The 27,803-nt window shown below is 40.8% G+C and overlaps 4 protein-coding genes across 54 annotated transcripts; 1 reads left to right on the plus strand and 3 right to left on the minus strand.

The window, feature by feature from the left end:
* Positions 1-2,506: 2,506 nt before the first annotated feature.
* Positions 2,507-3,603, minus strand: LOC103703126 (putative CCR4-associated factor 1 homolog 11). The gene has a single exon (XM_008785870.5). It carries the CDS (start codon positions 3,533-3,535, stop codon positions 2,675-2,677), a length of 861 nt encoding a protein of 286 aa, XP_008784092.4. The 5' UTR covers positions 3,536-3,603; the 3' UTR covers positions 2,507-2,674.
* A 3,772-nt stretch (positions 3,604-7,375) lies between these two features.
* On the minus strand, positions 7,376-15,046 carry LOC103703125 (ubiquitin-conjugating enzyme E2 variant 1D). Of its 2 annotated transcripts, XM_088709662.2 has the most exons (5): positions 14,869-15,046; positions 11,174-11,313; positions 10,157-10,282; positions 8,258-8,384; positions 7,376-7,905 (listed from the first exon to the last, which is right to left on the minus strand). In XM_088709662.2, the coding sequence occupies exons 1-5, from the start codon at positions 14,900-14,902 to the stop codon at positions 7,901-7,903; spliced, it is 432 nt and encodes a 143-aa protein (XP_088565788.1). In that variant the 5' UTR covers positions 14,903-15,046; the 3' UTR covers positions 7,376-7,900. The 2 variants fall into 2 exon arrangements, with proteins under 2 accessions (XP_088565788.1, XP_008784090.1); XM_008785868.5 differs by lacking the exon at positions 7,376-7,905 and having other exon boundaries at positions 7,989-8,384; positions 14,869-15,045.
* Positions 15,047-15,210: 164 nt separating this feature from the next.
* On the plus strand, positions 15,211-24,625 carry LOC103703124 (uncharacterized). Of its 50 annotated transcripts, none has more exons than XR_015972552.1 (7): positions 15,211-15,374; positions 15,507-15,615; positions 15,700-15,837; positions 19,336-21,506; positions 21,707-24,038; positions 24,124-24,277; positions 24,355-24,625. XR_015972552.1 is itself a non-coding variant. In XM_026802997.3 (4 exons), the coding sequence occupies exon 4, from the start codon at positions 19,342-19,344 to the stop codon at positions 21,388-21,390; it is 2,049 nt and encodes a 682-aa protein (XP_026658798.3). In that variant the 5' UTR covers positions 15,211-15,374; positions 15,507-15,615; positions 15,700-15,837; the 3' UTR covers positions 21,391-21,662. The 50 variants fall into 50 exon arrangements, 13 of the variants coding, with proteins under 13 accessions (XP_026658798.3, XP_026658804.3, XP_038986666.2 ...); XR_015972555.1 differs by having other exon boundaries at positions 23,525-24,052; XR_015972554.1 differs by having other exon boundaries at positions 23,525-24,038.
* A 454-nt stretch (positions 24,626-25,079) lies between these two features.
* On the minus strand, positions 25,080-25,606 carry LOC148700308 (protein GL2-INTERACTING REPRESSOR 1-like). Its single transcript, XM_089926897.1, has one exon. The coding sequence runs from the start codon at positions 25,596-25,598 to the stop codon at positions 25,224-25,226; it is 375 nt and encodes a 124-aa protein (XP_089783023.1). The 5' UTR covers positions 25,599-25,606; the 3' UTR covers positions 25,080-25,223.
* Between the last annotated feature and the right edge of the window lie 2,197 nt (positions 25,607-27,803).

Consider the following 27,803-nt stretch of genomic DNA (forward strand, 5'->3'; position numbering starts at 1 on the left):
CTTTTTTTTTCTTTTTAAATTATACACAAGATGAGCTCTTGTTACTTTCTTAGAAATCAATCACCAACGGCTACAAGGGAAGAGGATCATGTAATTAATCCGATTCTGACATGAAACTATTTGGACTAAACTCATGAATTTTGGCTTCAAAAAGAGTTCCAAAATCAAGATCAAATATAGTTTCAACCCATTCGATGTGGGTGAGCTTATTATTATATGGAGGCTCCCTCAATTCAGCCTTGAAGTAAACTAGCATGAACCTCTTCTGCATGACTGGTTTGGGCCAGTTTCGCTAATGCCAGCCAGGAGCCAAGACAGGCCGATTTGCCTCTAGCATTCGTCATATGCAATTGGTCCAACTCCGCTGTTCCCAATGTGGAGATTCAGATTGTTATCATCAAATTTCAGTGGAGGCATGACCCATTAGTTGGTACCCCACGGCTGCAAATAGGTCAAGTAGACCCATGAGGCCGGGTTGGGTTCTAAAATTGGAACCGTTCTATTTTTTTTGTGTCGGATTTGGGTTTACTGAATTTAGACCCAATCCGATAAATTTGGATAATTTTGGATTTTCAATCTACGATCCGATCCGATCTAAATCTGTGAAATTATTTCGGTCTACGGGTCGCAGCTCGCGGGGGTGTAAACAAATTTTGAAGCTATGAATGAGTTGATCCGAGCCGGATCTAAATTTTTTTGGTTGGATCCGGATTACACATGGATCTGACCTGATCTGAATGAGTCGTTAGGTCAAAATTGTAGCAGTGGATCTGATCCGACCTATTGGATTGGATCTGGGTCCAAAATTAGAATCCGAACAAAGAACCGGATTGGGTCTGGGTTACTCATGACCTGAGCCGATCCATTTGCACTGTTCCCACTATGGCCGGGGAGTGTTTTCCTGAGAGAATTTGCACAGGAGCAATTCTGGCACGGCCCAAGATGGTACGATTTAGGGAAGCTTTGAGGACGGATCGGCCAATTGGCACAGCTTGCCAATTTAAAGACAATTGTGCACGGTTGAGAATGGATTTTTGACCGGATGGATGGAAACTTGGCTTGGTTCAAGGGTACCTTATCTTGATTTCCCAATGAATAGGGTGTAGTAGATGCACTGAACATTGAAATATCCATTGTCTTAATATCGCTATTGATTTTAAGCCCAAAAGGCTTTAGAATTCTCATTTATCCCCCACAATAGCCCATGTTCTATATTGGCAGCGACGGTGACAACATCCCCACTTCTTGTCAATTTATACATGTATTCGAAATAAGAAAATTTAACTTTTCTTTTATTAAGCTATCTTTACAATTTTTTTCCGAGTTGCCATGTGACGTGTCGGGTTTATTCATCACTTGCCTATTATACTATTTAACAAAAAATAGTTCTTTTATTACATTAGCCTTCTCGTAATGTTGAAATATTATTTACTAGAAAAATGTCATAAAACAAATATACGGCTGTTGCTCGGAGAGTAGAGGGAATAAATTCCCGCTTGGTATTGTAGTAGGAGAGCCAAAAAGTTTTTTGAATAATTTTGATGTACGTAAGCAACTTTTTACTCTTCTAAAAGCTGAAAAAAGAGTATATACTAGAGGAAAATTCTAATTTTGAGTTTTGTGCAAAAATCTAATAGAAAGTGTTTTTTATTTTAAAGAAATTCTGTAGAGATAAAAATGAGTATGCAAAATCTTCATATATAATATAGTCTAGGATAAGAGCATTGTATAGTCTAGGATATAATAGGATAGAATAGTATAGTACAGGGCTAGATAACATAGCAATGCATGCGACTGCCTTGCATTGTGTAGTTTAGTAATGTATGGGATAGTATAGAATAGGATAGGATAGGATAGTATAGAATTGGATAATAAGGTGTAGAGTAGGATAGGCCGCATTGTATTGCATGATAATATTGTACTGCATGATAATATTGTACAATATTGCATGGTATAGTTCCATTTTTTTTTAAAAAAATAGAGTATATATTTAGTGCCATTGCACTTTTCGAATGATAAATTTTTATTAAAAATTTTACTAGCAAAAGCTCATATCATTTAAAACTCTACAAACAAAAAAATATTTGACTCGGCCTAAATTCTTCAAAGGAGTCCAGTGGCTAGCCTGGAATTTTTTTTTTTTTTTGGGTATAACAATGACTCACACATAATACTGATGCAGCCTATAAAACTAAAAAAAAAATAGCGCAAGAAAAATGAGACATACATGCTCTCCGAAATAAAATATTCGAAGTGATGAGCTGCATAGAATGCCACCCAATCTGTAGCATTATTCGTCTCTCTGTAGACATGTATAGTCCGATAAAAAGCGTACTCACTCAAAAGATTACATATATTATGGAACAGTCATATTCCACCAGCAGCGTACTTTCGATTCTAAATCTATTCGATTATCATGATCGAGTTCCACTCAAGAATAATACGCCTCGCATAGGTGATGCAAGGTTCTTTGGTGAGGTTGAGGGAGAGCAATTGTAGAAAAATATTAAAATATAAGGCATATTTTCAATCAGTTCTTTTATTGCAAAAGAAAGCACCACTGAGCTGTGATATCCCGGGGCATGACCGATCCGTTTGGAGATGGACGGTGGTATATCATATTCCTACGCGAACATCCTATTATGATATCTATAAAAGATAATAATTTAATATCTCAGCAGACCTCAAGTCCATAGACGACGCCCGCGTGCTTCTCCGCGCCATCCTGTCCGAAGTATATCTCCCGCATCTTCCGGAAGGCCTCCCACGTGAGCAGGCTATCCGATCCCGCCTGGTGGCACCTCCCCGCCGTCCGATCCACCTTCAAGATGCTCGCCAGCCTTTCCAGCCCTCCGTATAAGCTATCGCAGTATTTCATCATATACTTGATGTCGAACACCCGGTCCCCGAAGAAATCCCTAACCAGCCGGAGAAAATCCTCTAATCTCGCCGGCAGATCGGAGCGGGTCAGGGTTTTGATCAGGTAGCCGAAGTCGTAGGCGCTGTGGAAGGTCACCCAGCTCACCGCTCCGTTCCGGACGAGCCCCGACGAGACGAAGAGCTCGGCGAAGCGGCGGGAATCGATCCCCCGGCCGCGGATCTTTTCGAAGTCGACGCCGTGGGACCGGAGGAGCTCTATGGACTCCGGGGCGTGGAGGTCGCGGCGGAGGTCGAAATCGCAGAAGTTGAACTCCCAGACGAGGCAGGCGGCGCCGGCGGCGGAGTCGGAGAGGGTGAGGCCGAGCTGGATGAGATGGAGGGCGTCGACGTTGGCCTTGAGGAGGGCGTAGCGCTCGTCGGGGGAGAGGAGGAACGGGTGCTTCGCCGACCGGTGGACCACGCCGGGGAACTCCGTGTCCAGGGCGGCGTACGGGTACCGCCGAACGGCCGACCGGATCAGGGCGAACTCCCGGTCCAGATTGTCGGCCCACACGGACCGGATCTGAACCGGCCGTTTCGAACCCATCGCCGCCTTCACCGTGGCCACCGGCGGCTGGGACCGGTGTCGTCCTCGTCCTCCTCCTCCTCCTCCCATGCCTTCGTCGCCCCTTTTCTGATGGTATCTTTGGGCATTAAAAGAAATTGCCGAGGGGTTTGGGTGTTTATAAAGACGGAGGCCAGCGGCGGCCTTCGGTCTTTCCCGAAGAATCATGCGGCTCCCGTGCTAGCTCAGCGGCATTGTGATTCGTGCGGACTAGGAGTTTTGGGAGAGGAAGCGAACGTGGAGTTCTGGGCGCCGATGGAAACTCGAACTCGGATTAATATTCGGACACTTGTCACGGTTTCGGCGGTCTCTCCTTAAAGTTGAAAGAAACGTAACGGGTCTAACGGGAATTTTGTTTTGGGGAGTCGAAATCACCGTTAAGTGAAGCATTATGGGCCATTATCGGCGGCCGTTAGGACAAACGTCCGTTATTTTTGTTGGGAGCAGATGAGAGCTGGTTATGGTGTTGCAACAGCATATAATTGTTTAGGAGGTGGTGCAGAAACTTGTAGGATGGCCTCAAAAATTGTAACAGGAAAAGCTGTCGAAAATCACCGGCAATTGGGGATGTGGTTCCGTGCAGGTGCGATGGAGATGGAAGATTTTCCTTTTCTTGTTTAATAACTCTGTTAGTGTTTTTTTTTTGGCTAGGAAATAGATCTCATGCATCTACGTGCCTATGTAATCAAACATGGCATCTTTGAGAGGATGGTGCAGGAAAAAGATTGGATCCTTCAAAATTTTTTGCATCACATCTGATTCTCTAGGTTAGAAAACTTTACTATGCATGTCCCAGTCATCATCAGCTGTTATAGTGTTTAATAGATATGTATAGAGGCATAATGATTCAATGATGCTTCAAATGGATTTTATTTTATTTTATTATTGTTTTAAAGTTGAGCAAATGAAAATAATTTGGTTTTTTCTTCGGCAAAACACCCTATTTTCTCTCTCGTTTTTTTTGAAATATTATTTATTTTTACTTCTAATTTAATGTTTTGCTTACCTACACATAAACTTGCCACTTAATAGTTGGAAAAATAGAGAGGATTTTCTTTTCCTTCTTTTCTTTTTTTTTGATATAGCAGCAGCTCATACAACTCGTGTTAGAGTACAGCCAATCGAGTCCAAAAAAAAATGGCGTAAATAAGGAGGGATTACTACATCATACGTTCATAGAACTGCTCCGGAGTGTCGAGTAATAAAAGAGGCAACCTAGTTAGCGGCCCGGTTTACCTTCCGAAATTTATGGACAGCTTGCAAAGAATCCAAATCACTCGCCAGTCCGCGGATGTCACATAGCAACGGGTTCCCACACTCCTGCCGATCTTTTCCTTGAATATAACTGATCACCGTGGCATAGTCTTTCTCCATAAGAAGATTTTCTTCATCGAGTAGGAAGATTACTATATTAACTAACCACGCTTCCTCTTATTTCTCTTTGAGCAAGAGGCATGGAAGTTTTGCATTTTTAATTGAATGGAGTCAATCCAGAACCCATTGATAAGAATCTTAACCAAGTCAACACGGAGCAAAGCTTAACTTCGCATGATTGCAATGCAAAATGTGCTGGTTGGACGCAAGACCTCGCTATTTCGCTGCCATTCGGCGGCAGTTGACCAGCAAAGACGTGAGATGCCACAAGCTGGGCTTGCAGATCTAAGCACGGAACTCGGTCGTGGCAAACGCACCGACAAGTGCAGCAATGATCAAACTTGAAAAACGTGTGAATGCCATTAAGATAGTAGCCTGATGGAAAGGAAGCTTGGACTCCATCTGAGTTGTCCGAATTTGAAATGCGCGGGCATCGAATAAATCAAGGAACTGCATGCCCCACGTCCGGATGGCTCTATGTGGATATGCTTTTCTTCCATCAGTACTAAGGTGGTGCTGGGGTAACGTACTCACACATGAATGGCCTAGTGGGATTTTCCACAGGTTGGGAAGGGCGCGCGGAAACTTGCGACCTGCATCGAATATTTTTTGGTGGAAGGGGGGCTCAGTAGGGGCTGCTACGTGGGTGGAGTTCTGCCCCTCTCCCTCCCCTCCTATTTTTAACCAAAAAAAAAAAAAAACGTGTGAATAGTTCCTTAGTTGGGCCTATGCTCGGCAGTTTGACGGAAAGAGCGCCGAGACTGGTTTGTCCGCTGCCCACTCCTTGCGTCACCGGGGCCCATCAATACATGGAAAATGCCTGATGGAAGTTTCTCTCGGTGTCGGTCCCGGGGCAGGGAAGCAGAGGACAGAGGGGAAAGAAGTTCGAAACAATCTCCCCTTCCCCTCTCTCCCATGGCTCATCAAAATGATATCGAGGCTGTAGAAAAAACAAAGAATGTTGTTGGATCGCAGAGCTTCGGCCGATGGTGCAGCCATGAGAAAGCTGGAAAGGTGGCGTTGATTGTGCAATCATCTAGGGAGTGATGTGCAGCCTTCTCTAATAGCACAAACAAGGATATGGTGCAAAGCTCTTGTTGTGGCCCATGCAAGATCGTGTCTTTTTATTTCTTTACTTATAGCAGAGTGCTCCGATGATGCCATCTCATTCTCTTTCCAAATCTTAAAGCACAGCTAGTAAGGCCCCAAGCCTAAAGTTTCCCCTTCATTAGTTCTTGAAAGAGGACTCTTCTACCGGGAGGCGAAAGTGCAGCTGACTAGGTGGCCTTCTTTGCGGCCAAACGGATGTTTTTTTTTTTTTTTGGTAAAAGCGGCTACTCATTTCATATAACTCGGACGTGAGTACACCTTGCCACATCGCGGGACAGTAAGAGATACAAGGAGGGATGAATGTCCGATACAGACGTCCACAGAAAATCCCCGGACCTCTTTGGCCAAATGAATGTTCCTTACTCTCTTTGGCAGCTTTTTTTTTTTTGATTTTATTAGCTGCACTCATGCTCGTGTTGCGTAAGACGAAAAAGAAAGAAAGACTCCTCGCTTGATGATCCCACCACCCCATGGCAGCTCTCCTCCTTAATTTCCTCTTCCTCCTCCCAAGTTCTACCACTGCTCCAACTTCCAACCGCCATTTCCACCTTCAGCAAGCCCAGCCTCTGTCAAGTACGACTGGAGTGGAGAGAGGGAGTAGGGTTTTAATCGATGGATATGGGAGGGCGGCTCCTTGCAGGCCCTCGGAACCGAAACAAGTTTGTGGTCATCGATGCAGATGATTTCAGGCAGGTGAGTGATAAAAATCTCATCTTTACGCAAATTTAGCAGAAGCTTCCGTTGATCTGAGGGATGTTCCTTTTATGTTTGGCCCTGCATTGACCGGAAGCGTTGAAAAACTCGTGGTTTTTAGGAGTTACAACTCCTCCTTTTTGTGTATTCGTTATATTTTTTCCCCTCTCCAAGTTTGGAGGTGCCATTTCTACACTTCGGCTTCTCTAGTTGATTTTTGGAAATCTCCTCGATTTGAAAGGGGAAACTCTCCTCCGTTCTTTTTGATTTGATACTGAAAAGTTCTATTTATAAATATTGCGATTTTACTTTACTCAGCTTTTTATATAATATTTTTACTGCTTCTTCTAACTGTTCATCTTAATATTGATGATGAGCAGTATGCCTGCAAGTAATAGTATTACTAAATCTTTATACTTCTCATCCAAACTAAAGTGCATGTACTCCCCTCCATCGTGCTATTTCCCATAACGAGTCCTACTTCTATATGCTTTTATTTCTGAGCAGGGATCCTCCAACGATGCTTTTATGTGGAAGGAGCAGATGAGAGCTGAGTAACAAAAGCTCCGTCAGATCCCATCCGTTGTTTTACAACTACGCTCTTAAGATTTAAGCAGGAGCTGAGTTCCAAACACTGCTGCATGATCCGTTACGCATAACCTGCTATATAATTTTTATTTCCTTCTGTGTTGAAGCAAGCGGGCAAATGCAAACTAGATCTATAAGCCGTCCATCTCTGTTAAGGAATACTACCATCCACCTGTGAGGTCAAAATCACAGACAAATTCCAGGAAGCCCTTCACACTCACCCATAAAGAGGCCTGTCATACGATACCAGGGGATCCTGAAGCTTGGCATGGAGGACAAACCACCTATAAATTTAATTAACCTTTCTGCATGCATCTCTGAACGTATGGACAAACCTGATCGTAGATCTTCCATCTAGCTCTCTGCAGAAAGAACTAGCAATCCAACTCGAGGCATCACTGATATCGGAAATATAAACCGATCTTCTCCTGGCTCCATTTCGGGCGACCAAGTCCATTCAAGCAATTCGGCGGGTAAGGCACAACTAAATATGAAACTGCTGACCGCTTGATCACTCAGTAGAACCCCACCACACTAAACCTGATGACAAAAAATGGTGCAATGGTACTGGTCATGCAACCAGGTCAAATGTTTGCTCTGGACCTTCTCTTCCAGATAACTCAAAAAGATTCTCGTCCAAGTTGGCATTCGCTAACCTGCATCAGACATTGTGTTAATGAAGCTGTCGAGAGGCAACATTACAAGACATGAATTTTGGCTGTGCTGCAACATCCCCAAATTAACAAGAGCTCTTTTTTCCAACGGAAACCAAGATCAGGGCATAAAGACACATGCCGGAAAGGTTATACAGATATCAGTTATAAATCTGACCGTGTTTTTCACCGACATCAGCATGAGCAAATCCCATTTAAAACATCATGACAGTAAAGTGCAGTTAAACATAAAATGAAAATGGTGCAACCTGAATACGGGGATCCACACGAGGCAATCCTTGGGTCCTTGACATTTGTAGGACACGCAATGATTGTGCTAACTAGAAGAAGGTACCTTCTGGGGGCTGAACAAGCTTCCGGTTGTGCGGTGCTGCCATCTCCTTCTTTAACTGTACCAGTATGTCTTCCATGGTGTACTCTCGCTGCCAATTTGCCAGAATCCCAAACTTCTTTGGTTCAACCTGGACACAATCACAAAGATCATTTAGGAATCCAACTGTTAGTGCAGAACCATAAACGATGACTCTTTCCAACTACCAGTGTATCTAGACCTGCGGAAAATCGACCTGCCACACCCTGCTCAGCCCGATTTTTGTCAAGCTCGGGCTAAGGTTGGGCCGAGCCTAGATTTCTCATGCTGACAGAAATATTCATATAGTATATTTATATAAGGTTATACATAATAATATATTTTAAATGTTTGAAATAAGAAAAAAAACATACAAGGGATGGGAGAAAATCCCAATCCCCCTGTCACTTAGTGGAGGCAGCCCCCTCTCCCATCAGCCCTCATCCCTCTGTCTCTCTCCACCTCTCCCCCCCACACACATGCACACTGACTGATACTGGTGGCCACCTTCCACCTCTCTCTCTCTCTCGTCTCTCCTCCAGTCCCCTCTTCCCCACTAGAGTCCCCCCCCCCCAATCCCCTCTCCCAAAAACCAAACTAAAAATCCTACTGGCTGCTCACCTCTCCCCCCCCATTTCCGGTCTGCTTCAGTCGGGTCACATCCAATTCTGCCCCAGGCCAGTTGGATTAGGCTCGGGCCCTACCATTTGCTATCAAGCCAGGCTGAGGCTCCGGAATCTAGGCCTGAGATCAGTGCAGGCCAGGCCTTTGGGTCAGGATATTTTACCTAGATATTAGACCTCACTCAGCTTAAGCCTTGTCCGGCCTGCTTCATGCTCAGGTCTAATACCCATCAAAACCTGCCACCAATCAAAACCAACTTGATTTCTTAACCACCCCCCACCCAGCTTTCCCACAAACAAACCCTACTGATGTAACAAGTTGTTCCAAATATCCTGTCATCTTCCTGGTGCATGGTATAAAAACAATAGCACGTGCATCTAACAGTACTGCTATTTTCAGATCTTATTATGAGAAATTATAAATGAGACTCAGATTGCTTGGTTTCTGTGGTAGTTTCTGCACTGGCTGCTCGGTACCTAAAGAGGCAGGTATCTGTGAATATGTAACTTTCTCAATACAGCAGAAACTTTGATCACTATTCAAAAGAAAACGAAATTCATTCCTATCAGCCAAAGTTTAGTAAATGTTCCTTCTTCATTAGAATATACTGCATTAAGATGTCATTTAAGTAATGTTCTAGCAGGCTGGTTATTTAATCAAGCTTGAAATAAATCAATGGTTTAGCAAGTCTTTTAACAGTAAAGATTAAATTAATTAAGGATCTAGCTAACCAAGATGATACACCGCATTCTGGTCCAAGTTACCAAGCTGCTGAAGTCTCTTGGGGTTGTCACAGAGATCTGGGTTTAAATCACACCTTATCAGGATTTGGACAGTTCGGGTGTTTTTTAGGGAAAAACCACCCCTTGTTATGCAGCCAGCCATCTATAGACACATTCTATCCACCAAAAGAAAAAAGAAAAAGAAAAGAAAAAGAATTTTTTACTATAATTTCTTTTGCCATGCTAATTACTATTCTGATCCTGCATACTAAATCATCAATTATATTTTCATTTGGTAATTATATAATATCTTCAAGGGAGATGAAGGCTATCTCTTCCAACAAAGCATATGCCCGCTAAACAATTTGATAAAAAGTGCTGCTTGCACCTCATTACCTTTTTTTAGGGAAAAAATCTTGCCACAACGCTATTAATATTATGCAAGATCACAAAGCCATGGGTCATATGATTTGTAAGCATCACTGCGGCAGGCAGATTTTTAAAATCAGATTAGCTACAGAAAAGGAGAGATTATTACCACTCCAGTTTCATGGCTAACACATGTCATATTGATCCGTGAGTGGAAGCGAACACTTGGAGGTTTCTCAGGGTAATCTTTATCACAGAAGAGCTTCAACTGATAAATGCGACCTTCATGCACTGACTGCAAAAGAAATGGCATAAAGAGGAGAATAATAAAACTGGTAACTTGGAGTAGCATTTTGCTAAATAGATTATTCTCAATACTCAGCAGATCTTGGTTTAACTCATTGAGTCAGATTGCTTACTGACTTGTGCCTCAGCAAATAATATTTGACTTGTATAAGTCTAAAGTAAACGACATAATGCAGGTGTGAATTGTCTTGCAGGGGGACATTTGTGAATGCATCTATAAATCATGACGGGTTCAGAGGAAACTAGCAACACTTGGTACGGACTATCACAAATCAGATTGGCAAATCACAAATAGCTACCTCAAAATCCTTTACTATGTTTCTTTAGATATGAACACTTACAACAGTCATCATGAGGCAACTAAAAACAAGTCAGTGCATTTTTATCAAGGTAAAATACACAACACATTTTAACAGATAAATGTTACAATTCCTACTTTGCAGTTGTACATAATAAACAACAGAAACAACCAGAAGACATGCATAAAAAGTTATCTAGATAAGCATTTATTCACTTGAAACAGATTCCGATATGTACAAAATCATGCTGTTCCCTTAGTAAGCTGATGATTTGGATCACCATGTACAACTTCTATCTTGTTCCATTACACACTACACAGGGCAACCAATCAACCAAGAATGCATCAAAGTGATAATTAGAAATGCTGGCTACTTGATAATCTCTGGCGAAAGCAGATAAATAATGCTCTACTAAATGAATAGTTTTTTTTCCCATTCTTTTAATAAAATGCACCCAACAAAACCAACTAATAGTATTATATCTCCAATGACTATATGGACTGAGCTGGGTCATAAACCTAGAAATGCCAATCCAATTGATTCTTGAATGATAGCCAGTGGCCTAAGAAACAGGGACATACATTATGTGGACCGATTATGGTACCCGTCCAAGAGCGCATGTAAATGTCATCTCCATCATCCATCCCATAGCTAACTGTGCCATCTCCAATACCTTTCTCTCCACGTTCAAGTTCCTCTAGCAGTCTAAAGTTCCGAGGTACTGTGCAGCAAGATAATTGTAGAGAAATTTATCACTTTCTTAGAATATGCATAAAAAAAGTACATTTAAATAGTGCAAGTTCACATTTCATGGGCTTTACTGAATTCTCGTTTAGTAGATGTCATTACTCATGATAAATTTATGCATATTTTAGAGAACACACATGCCACAACACCAGAGACAATAGTTAACAAAGAGGAGAATTGACTACATATCAGTACTTTCATAATGTGAAGCAGCAGAGAACCAGCTTTATAATCATTATAAAAAACAAGGGGCAAGGGCATCTCAACAAAATTATGTAGACTTACTAGCTAGATATATATTCAATAGTCTCAAGTGCACTTATGATTGACGAGCAGAACATCAGTTCAACCATGCCGAAGATACTAAGAACATATAAACATGAGCAAAAAATACATTTAAAAAGATTGGTGAAGTAAAAAAAAACTCTGCTCCATGATACCCTCAAACTAATAGAGGTTCCTAGTTCACCACATAACTTGTAACTTCTTTTAAGAATCTTCTTAAAGCTTTACATGGATAAGAGAATGCAAGATACAATGTTCTTTGTAATCATTTCCAGACACAAGTTCTTTTAACATCAAGTCTAACTCATTTCTGGACCAAAAAAAAATGTAAAACAAAAATATATACCAAATATCCAACATCTGGAATGCTGATAATGTCATTGTTCCAATCAAAAAGGATCATGCTCAAAGTAGCCTACTACACCTTGCAGTCCTGGCCAGCACATAATTTTACTAATTCTAATTTATTCAACCCCTGTCAAAACATATAATAGAATAATCCATGCTATGGTCAACAAATAGCACAAAAGAAGGATGATATGAAGAATCAATCTAGAACAACTTGTCATATTGACTGGCCAATACAACCTAGAAATATTGAAATAACCATCTATGGGTAGCTCTATTACAAGTTCACTAGAGAAGTCAAGATTACCATAACTCAATCTCAAGCATTCTTAGTTTGGTTACCAAATAAATAGAAAATCAAAACCTTCTACACAAGAAATCGCTAACCAATCCCTTTAAACCTTCACAATCAATCTGCCTAACATATTGCCACTTGCCAGTTGTAAGACATAAACAATTGAAGTTTCATGAAAAAATCCACAAGAGTTTATCAAAGTGGATAAATCGCATAAACCAGAACCAGAAAGTTTCATCGTGTAGGGGTTACCCTTTAAACTTTCATAAGCATCTGCCTATCACATTGCCACTTGCCAGTTGTATTAGACATATAACAATTGAAGTTTCATATATAAATTCATTAGAGTTTATCAATACAAGATGGCATAAACCATAACCAAGAAGTCTCATTATGTAGGGGGTGGCTTTGTGAATCTTAAAATTGACATGTCTCTTTTCAACATTTTCTTTACCGCTTCAGCCAAATTCATGGCTTCCATCCACTGTCCCTCCCTTTGCCAATTACCCCACAGCAATGAAGTTTATTGACCTGCCTTCCATCTTCTCCCTCCATCCCCCAGTCTTTGACCACAGCCTTGTCCTTTGAGTGCTGAACCTCTATGTGCTGATGATAACCTTCACTCGCCTCCTTCTGTCAGTCTTCAACCACAGTCTCTACTAGCTGCTATCTGTAGTGCCCTCTCTCGTCCCCCTTTTGCAAACCTTTGACTACAACTTCTGTCCTCGAGCTACTCTCCATCCATGTCAGTGGTCATGTGCATCCTACAATAATGGCATCCACCAGCCTCCATTAGATGGCCTTTAACCAAGGCCTCCACTGGGGATGCTGCTCCTAGTCTTCCCTTTTCTCCCTTATAAATTGTTGCTTCATTTTGACAATGGGCGTGAGTACAAGAACTCGTCCATCTGATTTCCCCCAACTAATTTCACAACCCCCTGCACCATATTGAACTCGCGTCCAACTTCACTTCTCAAGTTTGCCTCCTCTGTCTCCCATGAGATACAAGTTGCCAACGAATGGTGAAGAGTAACAAAAGGAGTGGGGTGAGAAGTGGAAAGGGCGAAAAGGGCACTTTTTCCTTTCAGCTACTCTCCATCCATGTCAGCGGCCATCTGCATCCTACAATAATGGCATCCACCAGACCCATTAGATGGCCTTTAACCAAGGCCTCCACTGGGGATGCTGCCCCATATTGAACTCGCCCAACTTCACTTCTCAAGTTTGCCTCCTCTGTCTCCCATGAGATACAGGTTGCCAACGAGTGGTGAAGAGTAACAAAAGGAGTGGGGTGAGAAGTGGGAAGGAAGAAAAGGACACTTTTTCTTTTCAGAAAATAAATTTATATGCAGACCAAACACCACAACAGATAATATTATAATATTTTTCCTTGTAGTAACTCATTACATCTACAGTAATCTAATCTTAAACTATAGCTACAATTTTATGACCATCTAAACAAACCCTTAAACCAATACAAAGCAAAGAATTGAAAAGAGTTTAAAAAGCTCAATTGAGTTTTGAGTATAAGGAAGGACATACAGGATACAAAATGTGTAAAGGGCAATGACACAGGACGTTAAGGTGTGGATTCAACCTCTGAGCGTGATCTACTGTAAGTCTGAAAAGCTTTTTGGACATAAGGAAAATATTTGGGAAACACCAACCACAAGCAATGATTGGACAAAAGTAAGAGCTTCGGAAAGAACCAAGCTAAGGCTCTGATGCCCCCCTTTTCAACATAATGTATCCATTCTACTTCGCTGCCTATGCATTGAACTTCAGTATCGTATAAATGCATTCAAAAATACCAAAATTTGGCTATTGTAACCTAATAATTATTAAATCAATATAAATATTAAAAAAACCATCTGAATGTATGATAAAATTTCCATCAGGATCCCCTAAAGTTTTCATAGAAAAGTAGCCAATCCACCAGTGCACAATGAAAACTCATAATTTATCATTAATGCGCAGCAAGAGACAATAAAAATTCACGTACAAGAAGAAAACTAGAATTCAAACAGAAATATTTGCAATAAACAACCCTCTACGTCAATCAGGCAAGGGCGCAAAACGTTAAAATCAAAAGAAGCACAAGTCCTATAGGTGAATCTATATCTACATTTGCACGACTACAATAACCCATTCCGCCCACCAAAAATATAACATTCACCTAAAATTTTATAACCCGAAACAAGATTACATATGATTAAACCGAAATGTCAGCCAAGATTTGATACACTCACATGACACATAGAACCTATCAGCTCTTTGCAGACAATTCAATAGGTCTAAAATTCAAAGCTAGATACAACAAGAAAACCAAACTCCATGCTTAATACAGCAAAAACTAGAGATTCCGCACCAAAAATTAGAGATTCTAAAAAAAGGGATATTAAATACCCGAAATTCAAATGGAAAACCATCAAGAAATCGAAGACACATGGAACCCAGCATTCATCTAACACTGGCCATAGATGAATTACTTATATAATTTACATGACAAGGAACCAACATCGAAGAAAGAATCCGCAAGCCGATCACTAACGAAAAAAAAATCCGCTGTAAACGAGGAGATCCAGGTTTCAAAAATCATACCCACAACACCTGATCCTCCTGATCCGATCGTCATCGCCGACGAAGATTTTGGCTCCCGCACGCCGAGATCGAGAAGAAGTCGATGAGATCGAGATCAGAGAGAGAGAGAGAGGAAAATGGGAGAAAAATAAAAAGGTGAACGAAAGCCCACTTGGGGAGACGGTGGGGGCGGAAGGATTAAAGGGAGGGGTGGAAGGAAACAATGGGTGAACGTTTTGTGAGATTCAATACGTGTCGTCCTAGCGCTTACCGGCTTCCTTAGATATTCGGATCCAACGGCCACGATCAGCCAATCCATCAGCGGTTCACGGGCATAAAAAAAAAATGTAGTGTATAAGAATCATACTCTTCCGTAAAATAGCCCATAAAGTTTTCTCCTCTCCCAAGATGGCGATGCCGTCAAAGCGCCGAGAGAGATCTTCGATTGCCATAGGATGGCGTCGCGATGATCCCATCTGAGGTCTAGGGTTTTGGAAGGTTTTTCTTACCATTCTTCGTTCTCTCAGGTTTTGCAGTACTGTTCTTTCTTCTCCATCTCCTCCGCTTGTTTCTTGGCCTTCTTTTTCATTGTTTTAGGTTATATTAGGGCATTTTTTGGTTGTGAGAGAGAGAATTGGCTTTGATTCCGTCGAGTACAGTTTCAGTGGACGAGAAGTGTTGGGGAGATCGTGGGAAGTGAAAGAAGGAACATTGAAGGGCTTTGGCCGGCGTTGACGTCTCCCAAGCAGCGGATAAGAGTAGTTCCTGGTGAGCTTCGAATGGTTTTCTTCTTTGATTCTTGCTTCAGGTGCTGTTTTTGATAGATTTTTTGGTGGAGAAATGTTGATGCAGATAGAAGAAGAAGCAAGCTTTGATTAGGTTTTTTGCTTCTTGATAGTTGATGGGCTGCTGTTGATTTGGTTTTGGTGCCATAGCAGATTGGCTGGCTCAGTTTTTTTGTACTGTTGCCTGAAGTCCGAGAAGTAAAAGGTAATGCATGTTAGGGTTTTTAGTAACTTGAGAGGCATTCTCGGTTCATTCAACTGTTTACCGTCTTTTTTTCTTTATTTTTTTTAAGATTCACTCTTCTTATCCTTATTTGTTGGCAACTTGATTGGATGCTGATATTGAAAAATATATCAACAGAAAATGTGATTGACATTATATATTTCCAGTGCTATTGGAGAACGATTGAGCCATCTTGAATTTTTCCCTCATCACCATAGAAATTTCATTCTGATACTATATTGGGCTGCATGTGTGCACCTATATCAGAGAATATAAATTACAACAGAACATTGGTTGATTTAGAGTTTAGAAGGGGGATGCGATTATATGAGGATATTTAAAAGAAGTCCATCATTCATCCTAAAATATGAGTATCAGTTATTACATTTTGTTGTACTGCTATGCCAATGATATTTGAATAGAGATGGAATTGCTGTTCCTGATCGCCTATTTGTGGTAATTTAGCTTCTAAAGCTAGCTATTTTAAGGCGTAAGATCTAGTTCTTTGCGTTTCTGTTTTTGGTATAAGATATTGGAATATCAATATACGTGCTAAGTTTATGCATGAAATTTATGTTTCATAAATTTAAATTTTATTTTGCTTTGGAGTTTTTTTATGTATTAGAAGAAATTTTTTTTGTCAATGTTTACCTGTATCATAACACATGATGGATTTAAGTAGAGCAAGATCTTAAGTTTCCAAGGGGTTGCTTAAAGTATAAAGCTTATCACAGAGAAGATTAAGTGAGAATCCCAAATTTGGGTGAAAATGTTGGTGAATTGATGTTAGGTGGGCTGCATAAGGAATATACTAATCTAAATGTTGCATTTGAACAAGTAGAAATTAAATCTTCTTAAGCTGTACCATATACATGAGTTAAACAAAGGCCCAAGGTGGAGTGTACTGCTTCAAGCATGGAGGGAACTTGATTTGTTAAATAGTGGTTTCTATACATATAAAAGTCAAATGGATTAGGAATCCATTAAGCTTGTAGGCTAGTATTGCATATATCCACTGGTCACTAGCACTCTAGTGTGGCGACATCTAGGTGCCATTGCTTGGATATGCATGTTCAGTGACTCTGGTTAGGATTAATTTGTTCTAATGAAGTGTTAGTTCGTGTGGTGGGTAGCAGGTGACGATGTGCTATTTGAAGATCATAATGAATTCAAGGAAACAAGTGGTTTCATTTGGGGGTAACATTTATTAAGCCAGTCAATGAGTATCAAGAGTAATGTGGTGGTAATGCATGTTGTAGACAATAAATCAGCTAGATTATTTGGATCTAATAGTTTAGGATTTATGGTAAATGAACCTTGCAAGCTAAAAAAATTGAGGAAGACATAGGCTGCATTTAGTATCACTCACACTTTTCTTTTTTTTAAAAAAAAATAGAAATATAAATTCTGTTTCTATTTTTTTTCAGATTTCTGAAAATAGAAACAATGTTTGCTATCACTATTTTTTTTATAACAATCGGTTGCTAAGCTAGCTGGAGGCCGTGGAGGACGAGGAGTGGTGAGGAGGTGGGTCCAGTGGAGGAGGCCAAGGAAGAGGGCCATGACGGTGTCGATGACCTCCTTGACGTGGCCGATGATGACATGGACGAGGTAGAGCCCGAGGTTGGCGCCGAAGGTGGAGTTGATGGCCCGGTTGATGGAACCAAGGCAAAGGATGAGCTGCTGGGGGCAAGGGCAGCGCTGGGGAGGAAGGTGAGGGAGTGGATGTGGAAGGTGGCAGTGAACTTGATCCAGCCATCAGCTCGGTGGGAGAGGCCAACGTGCTCAATGCCGGCGAGGTCCTGCTCCATGCCGCCATGAGTGGTGGCAGCGCTGCCTTGGGCAGAGATCATGGGGAGGTCGGACAGAGGAGATGAGAGGGGGTGAAAACCCACTTTTTAAAAATGTGGAAGTGACAAATTTTCATTTCCACTTTTTTTCAGAAAGTTGCTAAAAAAACAAAAACAGAGTAATCAAACTTTTTTTTTTGCATTAGATTCTATGTTTCTATTTTTTTAAAAGGAAAAAAAAAACAAATAGGGCTATAGTTAAGCTCGCTTTTGAATTTTAAGTGGTTAAGAGTTTGAAATTGAACTTCTGTGACAGCTTAATAGGCAGTCAGAGGAAGGCTGATTATGAAGTACCAATATGATGCAATACTAACTCATGTTTCTGAAGGGATTACATATCTATATGCATCACTGTACTTTGTAACTGTGTGCACAGAATCCTGTTTTTGAAGATTGATGCGTTCATAAATTGTTCTTTTGGTAATATTGTGATTTTGTTAGTTTATATGTTGTTTAATTTAGGAGCACGATAGAACAATTCATGCTTTGAAGAAGCATAATATTCATATTCTTAGCTTGAAAGGGCAGAACAGCATGCCACCTTTGTATCATGAGCCAAAGATTAAGTAGGAATGTAATAATAAAGAACCTGTTTGTGAGTGAAGTGTTGGCTGTCAAAGAATTTGTGCTGTTAGTCAATAAACTCCTATATGGTTACATGAAGACTCGAATGCATAGTGATGGTGGAAATGGTAAATTTACAAGGAAGCGCATGAATGCAATTTTCCATGTTAAGCCTAGCCCATTAAGGGCCAGATAAGAAGATCTCATACCATAAAGAATGTTCAGGTAGAAGCAAGGATGGGAGACTCAATATGAACAGTGATAACATCAATACATGAAGTGATATTTACACTGCAAAATGCTGATGTGATTGTATGGTATGAACATAACTTCCATGCCACACAATTCAAAGAGCAGCTCAGAGAAGCTGTGGCTTCTTAGAGCCACATTCATGCTTAAACTATTGGTAGATGTATCCTATTATTTTGTTGCCGTACACAATTTTCTTGCACATATTGCACGTTTAACTTTTACTATTAGCATTGTAACCTAGAGGTGGGCTTTGGTGCAATGGGTAAGGTTGCTCCATTTTGACATAGGCATCACGGAAATAGTCTCTCCGCATGTGAGAATAAGTCTGCATATATATCCGACCCTCTTTAGACCTTATTAGTGGTAGGAGCCTCATGAATCAAGACACCCTTTCTTTATTAGCATTATAGCATTCAACATTCTAGTTTTTGTAATTTGTCTTCTTGAATGACTATAAAATTGCACATTTGACTGAAAACTAAAACTACATTGGATGGTAAGGCTTCTGGTGTATTTATGGTGAATATACATATTATCACGTTTCTCACTCAAATTAAGTAGATCAAGTAGATTGAAATAATGACAGCTCTATTATTATGTGGCCGCAAGTAGGTTGAATAATGACAGCTCTATTATTATGTGGCTATACCATCTTGTTTGAGTTCTCTGCTATCGAGGAACATTTTGCGGTTCAGTATATCTATCAAAGAAATGATTTTCTACCCCCTCCCCTTCCCTGTTAATTATTGAATCTGCATAGCATTTGTTTTTTATTTTGGGTACTTATATTAAATGGGACTTTTTCTTTAACTAGTTACAGATGTCTTTGTATGTGGGCCATCTCTCCCCTCATGTTCGACGGGAAGAACTTGAACAGATTTTTCGAAGGTTTGGACGGTGTAGTGTACAACTGAAAGATGGATATGGATTTGCAGTCTATGAAGTTACTGCCAATGCAGAGAGAGCTTTGCGGACATTGCGAGGCAAGAAAATTTGTGGGGAGCAGATATCTCTTAATTGGTCTAACAAACAGCCTAGGCCTCTTCAAAGACCTGCAAGGAGCACCAGATTTTATGAACCCTATCATGAAAGGAACTTCAGGGAAGGCAATGGTAGAGTTGGGATCAGGGGTTTTCAAGACCGGAGGGATTTTCCTACTGGTGCAGCTCGTGTCACAATGTATAATCATGGAGGGCAACGATTGGATAATGCACCCGATAAAGAGGCTGGTCATATGCGCGAGGATGCTAATGATATAGGACTTGATAAAGGTGTAAATTCGAAGGAGAGAGTAATGGATGAAGGTGCAACAACTGATCTCAATCCCATTGAGAATGATCGATGGGGTGAATCTGGCAATGACACATTGACTGGTAATGGAATCGAGAATGGTGATGAGTTTGACCGCTATGAACCTTACCACGGTTATAATAGAAGCAATGAGAATGAAAACAATCAGATGGCTAGTTCTTATGGCTCTCCAGACCGAGGAAGTTCTCAGGAAAAAAGGCGCAGAGAGCACTCTGTTGATGATGATTCTGAGAGAAACCTTGCTAAATCAAAACCCCAGCAGACCTGTTATAACTGTGGACTAGTTGGTCACATAATGCGTAACTGTCCGCAAGGAGACGCTCGACGAGAGCAGTTTGGCAAGTTTAACCGCAGGAGAGATGAAATAAATTTCCGAGATAAAGGAGAGGGAAGGCTGAAGCGGTTCAGACCCAGTTCATGGGGAAGGCCATATGCTAGTAGAGATCCTTTGATATCAAGGCACCATATGCGGGTAAGAAAGGAAACCCATTCTGAAAATGCTAGAAAAGTGTCCAGGACAAGTGAGACTTGTCCAGAATTTCAGGAAAAACGACGTTCCAAGCTCAAAGGTGATTCTCGGGAAAAGGAAATAAGCAAGATGGAACGTGAAGCCCCAAGAAAGGCTGTAAGAAGTAGAAGAAGACGAAGTAGATATCATACATCATCACTTTCTTCTGATTCTTCTACAACAAGCTCGCAATCACATTCGGAGTCCCCAAGATCAGTATCTAATTCGGGCTCCCGTTCATGCTCAAGGACTCCATCTTCTCGGTCTCGATCAGCATCGTCTAGTTCAAGGTCTGCTTCTTTGTCATCCTATGCTAAATCTGCTAGATCAAGGTCAAGGTCAAGGTCAAGGTCAAGCTTCCCTAGATCCCTGTCTTTATCTGTCTCGTTGGAACGGAAGACTGCACCTTCCCCAAAGGAGAAGCAAATGGATGTTTGCATGAATTCCTCTTTGAAGGGTAATGTGGAGACTGTGACGAGTCCTGAGTCCAAGCATTTGGAGAATACCAAACCAAAAGTTACATGCTCAACAGTTGATGAAAATGCAGTAACTCCATTTATGGCGGATACTGAAATTGATGGAAAACATATTGGAAATGATGGTGATGTACGATATTCTACATTTCGTGCTGATTACAGTGAAAGCAATGCATGTGCAGATCTGCATAAAGATATTGTTGTTACTTATGAGAATCATGGACAGAACAATGACTTGCAGGAAGCTCCGTCAGGAAAGCTGAATAGGCATATTCCCTCTAAATCCGAGACAAGCAAGTCTACAAGAATAACAACACAGGAAATGTTCTTAGTCCTGCAACACTATGGATTGGCAGCACCAGAAGAGGGTCTTCCAGATATATCTGTCGAGGAATACTTTGGTGCTGCTCGCTTGTGGCCATGGGAAATGATCTACTACCGGAGATTGAAAAAGGGTCCCATTTCTACTGAGAACTATGCGAGGCGACTTGAGCAAAACAAGGAATTTGGCATTGTGGATAAGTACATCAGAAGCAGCAGTGGTTGGGGAGAATGCAGTCGGGATGATTTATGACAAAACTCTCTGATGCTGTCTTTATTTTCAAGATGCACATTGATTGGCATTTTTGATGGTGGAACTTTTTTCATGCTAATTTTCTTCTAGAATTTGCCGTGCTCTCCCATGATCAGGTAAAAGGAATCAGAATGCTTTATTTTGATACTTATGATATAAGAAATTTCATGTAACACTCAAGAATATTTGTTAAAACCATGCATCGTGGAGATGATCATAATTAGTGTTCTGAGAAACTTCTCTACAAGTTGGGAACTTTCTCTTTTGGAAAATCAATATTCTGGTATAATATTGTGTCTATCCTTTGCTGTGGTAGGTTCTTGAGCATCATCCAGAGATTCAATATCTGTGTTTCTTGCCCATGGATTCTACTTTCTGTGCTGAAAGGTCCTAGCCTGCAGTGCCATCCTTGTTTTCTTTGCTTTTATCTTCAAGGTGCATGCCATCCTCTTATGATTGAAGTAAAAAGTCTGGTTAGATAGGTGGCAACTGACATGTTGGTCATTGAAGTAGCTACTTTATGGTTCCTAAATCCAATCAATTTTCATGGTTCTTTGCTTATTTCAAGTTATTAACAAGTTGACAACAGTGTTCCAAGGAATTAATTTCGGAAAAGGCGTAAAATCAACATGAGAGATCCTCAAAGGACAGAAGTCTAATATGTGAAATATGGAAAAACAAAATTTTGGGGTTTATGCTGGTAATTGGTTTTTCTTGTATGGTAATCAGGGTGTGTTTCACACGCTCTCTAAGGCACATGTTTCGCAAGAACAATGAATATTTTTTTGACACTATTTATTCTCTCTCTTGTTCTACCAGGTTGCTCTGTTTTGGTTTTATGATATGTGATTTTGTAATTATCTGTGCATTCAGAAGTTGGAGTATATCATTACACAACCACCAAATTAATGTAAATATTGTCGAATGGTTCACAAGCTTCTGATATTCGTTTTGCACGTGATTATGAAGGCTAATATGTAACATTTTAGTGCTCATATAAATGTCAGAATTGTTTGAAACTTTCAGTTTTTCAGTGCATCAGATATCTGTCACTAAGCATAGACACCTTTTTTTTGTGTGAACTTGTGCCTTATTAAGAACTTGTGCTTTTAATGAAGACAGATCATGCCATGGTTAAGCTCTTAAATTTAACAGAATTTGTTATACCCTGCTCGGCTTCATTCATGACTTCGCTCCTGCTATTCATATGCTTTCAATTTACCTCTCAGCGTGTGTCCAGGTTTAGACTACAACCTATTGCAATTGCAATGAGAAGCCGATTGTGAATGAGGCATTGGACAAGATTCAGCCTCCCACTGTATCACCCTAATTTCCGTGTGTGATTCATGGAAGCTGTGCAATACATGGGGCGGCAGACTTATCCAATTCCATTGTAATAGCAACGGGTTGTAATCTAAACCACTTATCTCACATGCCTGTGTTGTTTGTCATTATCCATGCATTCCCAGGCAAAGTGTGTAAAAGAACTGGGTAGGCCACCATACCAATTGCTCAGCTACCACAATTGAAATTAACCAGACGATGCATTTACCACCTTGGGCCCTCAGAATTGTGTGGTAAATCAGCTGTTAGATAGGTGACCTGCAAGTGCAAGCATTTGCACAAAAGCCATGTATGTGGGCAGCTGTTGTAAAGTGATCATCAAAGATGACTGGAAAACGGACAACGCATGTGGTGGTGTGTTTTTTGTGAATGCTATCACGGTGTATAAACAGGATTATGATTTGGTCTTGCCTGTCAACTAGTTGTATATCAGATTATATTTTTCTCAAGCGCCTATCCCGTAGATGTAATTGTATATAAGATGTACTGAAATTCTCTGGGGACGTCCCGGAACTGAAGGTACATGGCACCTATCTTTCCAGTACTGCTGTTTATTTTAATGCTTATTAGACGCCAGAATTTTGTTCAAACATTGAAGTCATCTTCTGCGGTTACATTTGTCTTCTTTTATGAACTATCTGAAATGTTTGCCATTTAATTTGTTTCTCTTTCTTCTTCTTCTTCTTCTTTTTCATTTTTTTCCCTCTCCATCCATAAGATGTTTGAGTGGCGAAATGAAAAAGGAAATCAATTGTTCTCTGCTTCTAGCTCTGATCATTTTGTCAGACAGATACACAAATAGTTCATATGAAAGGAGCTTCTTAAGGGCCGCACCGGTCGCCCATACACCTTTGTCTGCCTGTACATCAATTGATGCTGGTATTTGATGCAAACTCAAGCTGATTTTGCGGTGCCACAATTCTAGATGAAATGAATGTTCCAGCTCAGTCGTTCTGGAAGAATTTATGGGAAGCAGTTGGTGCTTCAGTTGTCTGGACTCTTGTTTGCCAAGGAGAGCCCTTTAGAATCTACTTCACTCGGTGGAACAACTCGCGCACTTCAATCTTTGTTGCTCGATAAGTTTATTCTCTCTTTTATATGCAATATATCGATCTGCTTTGCTTCTGCTGATCCTATCTATGGACTATGATGCTGTTGGTAAACAAAGTGGTGCTCTAACAAATGGTGGCTGGCTGGGGAAAGGAGAGGGAGAAGAGATCAGAGTGTTGGCGATGGTGTCAAGGGTGTTGCTCCCAGAGGCTACAGAGAGGGCGTTTTGAGGATAAAAGGAGCATGATAATGATGTCTGTACTTTCTGGTGAATATCTATCTTAGCAGAGCAGAGGGATTATAATCCGAGATAACCCTTTTTATTATCTTCTTTCTTAGATGTTTGCATCGGGCATGATTCCACCTACTCAGGTGTTGAAGCATCCAATGGCAGCACCAGCATTAACACCATCTGACATCCCTAATTGAGGACAATGAATCCAAGGGACACCAAAACCTTAACCTAGAAATGGATCATGTACACAACTTTCAGGTTTGCTGTCCTTTCCCCCTTCTTCTCTTTTAGTAACACAGGTGGGAACCTACCCCACATCTTCAAAATTTGCGCAGGGGTGAAGTAAAAAGAAACGGATGCATTGAAAGCCCAAAGGGAGCGGCAACAGTGATGAGCCTTGCATTTAGTGGTGGTGCAATGGAGGTGCGCTCTGTATCCGAAGGGGAGTAAAGAAAGGGTGAAGAGGATGAGAGGGGGGTGAGAGGGTGGAAATAAATTGGTATTTGATCACCTGACGTAATGCCACCATCAATATGAACCGTCTCAATTACTCTGCATTAAATAGATTTTTATGGTATTTCAATCCAAAGTTGTCTTCCATTTCAATGGCTCTTAACTGCTCGTACCCATCCCTTCCAAGCTCTCTCTTCCTCCACCTTCTTTGGACTTAAGGCTAAATATATTGCATGGATACATGCATGCACCATGGAAATTTTACACTTGCAGAAGACTCTTTACAAATCGACGAAAATGCCTTTCACCGTGATTAAAGATTTCCTCGTCCTTGAGATTATCAGGCTTCGCTTTTGTGGAGTTTATCCTAAATACAGCCTGTGGGTAAACGTTTATATTATCTATATTCCAAGTCCATTCCTCTACTGTTAAATGTTTACATATCTATTCCAACTATCAGGCGAATGGAAGAGCTAATTTCACTTGTATTATACGCATCAATTGATTCGAGAAAACGTTAGAGAGGAAGGACTTACTATTGAGTTGATGATTGTAGAATTAACTTGGGCTCCGCATGATTCGCCCGTTTTACATTGCCTTCAGCAAAAGAGGAGCGCGAACAGCCAAAAGAAGGACAACTTACGTCTATAGAGCCATACAGAAAACTAGACTAGAGGAAGCAAAGGAAACAAGGAAGAAAGAAAACGTATGATAGAGAGAGGGGATGTGCTAATACTAATGGCAACTGTCTTTAGCTCTTTCTGGTCTTCTTGCTATTGTCGTCGGTGGTGGTGGTGGTGGTGGTGGTTGTGGTGGTGGTGGTGGTGGTGGTGGTGCCACGGAGGAAGTCGAGGAGGACGGCATTCTTGCACTTGGGACACTTGGGGTCCCCCTGGGAGAGCATGACATACATGAGGCACCGAGGGCAGCCGGCGAGCACCATGGACGTCGCCTCCGGGCTGTTGGAGCCCGACGACACGCACGAGCTTGGTGGAGACGACGACATGGACCCATTCGGGGAGGAGGAGGAGGAGGACTCCTCTGCTCCCACCCTTCTCGAAGTCGTCGGCACGAACAAATTCAGCTTCAGCTCCAGCTTCGGGCTTTTGCCGTTGTTGCGTTTCATCGCTGCCCTCCTGTAGAAGATCTTTCCTGTCTCAATCTCAAAACAACAGAAATACTAGTTAGAATCAATACTTGCTTCGAGAGGAGAGGGAGAGGGAGAGGGAGGGGGAGGAAGAACCTAGAGCTCCCAACCTCTCGGTCCAGGGAGTGGCTCCTCGAGGTGGCCGCGTTGATAAGCTCGGAGGTCACCGGAGAAGCTCAGTGCCGGAGGAAGCTACCTTCTACGCAGTGATTGTGGCCAAAAGAAGAGCTTCCACCACTGCAACCATGGTGTTGCTTTTGGTTTTGGTTGCTACGAGCCTGCAATTCCATTATATAGGAGGATTGAAAGAATGGTCAACGGTTTCCTTCAATACAACAGCATAAATACTTTAATTCCTCTCTGATGGTGGGATTGAATAGAGTTGAAGGATTTGTTTGCAAGAGGAGAGCAATATCGAGCCCTGGAAATGAAATAATGGTGGAAAAGAAAACAAGGACGTCTGCTGTGTAGGTGTGGGAAGAGGGAGAGGATTGCTTTAAAAAAAAAAACAGTAAATATTGCGACTACTTACGCCTTCATTTATTGCAATTAGTTTATTCGGTGAATAATTCTGAATAACAAAAAATTCATTTAGACCCGAATCTTGGTCGCTGACTTCTTGTAATTTTTCAATTATAAGATAAATGATGCTAACCACTCAGCTATTTTTGGGTAAATCTTATAACTGTATTCCTGCATTAAATTGCGAGTAAATTCTGTTTCTTCCATGCTACGTAAAAATAATTTCGAGTATAATGAGAAAAAGATTGGTTGGATTACTGGTATCGGTCATTTTCTCTTTATATGAATGTCCTTTTATATATAGTTGGTCATTTCAATGCCTTTCAATAATTTCTAATTCGACGTCCTGCAATTGTGATTTATTGTTGCAATGGCTCCAAGGCATCGAAGCTAACAAAGTAAATAGAATTGAATGTATCTCTGGTTATCTTAATAAATGGGTCTTGAAGATATACAACTTTAAGCAAATGGGTCTTTATTTCCAATTTAACGAGAGATGCCAAGCGTGTAGCTTTATAACTCATTTGTTTTCCCATAATGACCGATGCTGTGAGACTCATCAATATCATTATGATGCTTGCCAAGGCAATATTTCAGTCAAAAGGCTGGCCTTGTTACTTAGTATATACAGTTAAAGAGAGTGTAATCAAATGCTTTTCCAATAGGTCTGCCAATTTATGCTTACATAACGTGTGGTGAATAATTGGTAAAAATAGAATTTGTCATGTAAATAGTTCATAAAGAAGACTAATGACCTTGTAGATGTAAGTGTATCATAATCAAGCTAAAAACAGCTTCTCTTTGTTTGCAATAATGTATAGCCATTAATGCCCTTGTTGATATCTAGCTATAGCAGTAGCAGTTGGCAACTCAATGTGGAGTCGATGTTATCCTACTTGGGACTTAGTTGATTTGTTTTGTTTAAATTTTCCCATCATCCATCACGATTCCATTTATAACATTTGAGGCAAGGATAAAAGCAGTCTCATGGGTTATGAACCATGTATACATGCATGTATTTTTGACTCTGGGCTGTCTTCATTACTCAAGCACATATTGTTAAGTAATGGAATTATTTTATATAGTTGTAGTTAGTTGGTATTGGAGGTAAGCTCAAGTGCACACCTTTGATATCTCGGCAAGCCCATGGATGGATCTGAGGAGCTTAATTAGAGGGAGGGAAGGATTGATGGTGGGAAGGACTATTAATTGGAGAAGACTAAGTGCCCCATTTATCATGAATTTTGAAAGGATATATTTATATAAGCATTCATTCGATAAGAAGTCCCCAGCTTTGGGTGGGAAAAGTAGGAGAAAAAAAATGTGATCAACGGGAAGATAAAGAAATGTCTCTCATTTGATTAGAGCTTTTAAACGAGAGAGATAGAAAAGTAGCATTCCTATAAGAATAAATTTTTCATATTTCATGGAAAGAAAAAATCCATGAGAAATATGGAAAAAGGTACTTTTTTCACCGGTTGGAAATTGGAAACTTTTTTTCCAAACCTGCATTTAAGCCATCAAAATCTATGGTTAAGATCTTTTCTTTTATTAAAGGTATAATAGATAGATATTTTACACAACTTTTTTAAGAAATTAGATGCTCAACCAAACATGAGCCACTTTGAAATGGCCACTTTTTCATGGTCAACCAAACATGCC

The sequence above is a fragment of the Phoenix dactylifera genome, chromosome 13, assembly GCF_051530095.1.
Source record: "Phoenix dactylifera cultivar Ajwa chromosome 13, Ajwa_hap1_PhDact_Kaust_v1.1, whole genome shotgun sequence".
Classification (NCBI taxonomy): Eukaryota; Viridiplantae; Streptophyta; class Magnoliopsida; order Arecales; family Arecaceae; genus Phoenix; species Phoenix dactylifera.

Excerpts from the sequence above, each read along its gene's own strand:
- LOC103703126 (XM_008785870.5), bottom strand. The coding sequence starts at position 3,535 with ATGGGAGGAGGAGGAGGAGGACGAGGACGACACCGGTCCCAGCCGCCG.
- LOC148700308 (XM_089926897.1), bottom strand. The coding sequence starts at position 25,598 with ATGAAACGCAACAACGGCAAAAGCCCGAAGCTGGAGCTGAAGCTGAAT.
- LOC103703124 (XM_088709585.1), top strand. The coding sequence starts at position 19,342 with ATGTCTTTGTATGTGGGCCATCTCTCCCCTCATGTTCGACGGGAAGAA.
- LOC103703125 (XM_008785868.5), bottom strand. The coding sequence starts at position 14,902 with ATGACGATCGGATCAGGAGGATCAGGTGTTGTGG. Across the intron at positions 10,283-11,173 it reads CCATAATCGGTCCACATAAT|TCAGTGCATGAAGGTCGCAT; the intron begins GTATGTCCCTGT and ends TTTCTTTTGCAG. Across the intron at positions 8,385-10,156 it reads TTAGCCATGAAACTGGAGTG|GTTGAACCAAAGAAGTTTGG; the intron begins GTAATAATCTCT and ends GATTGTGTCCAG.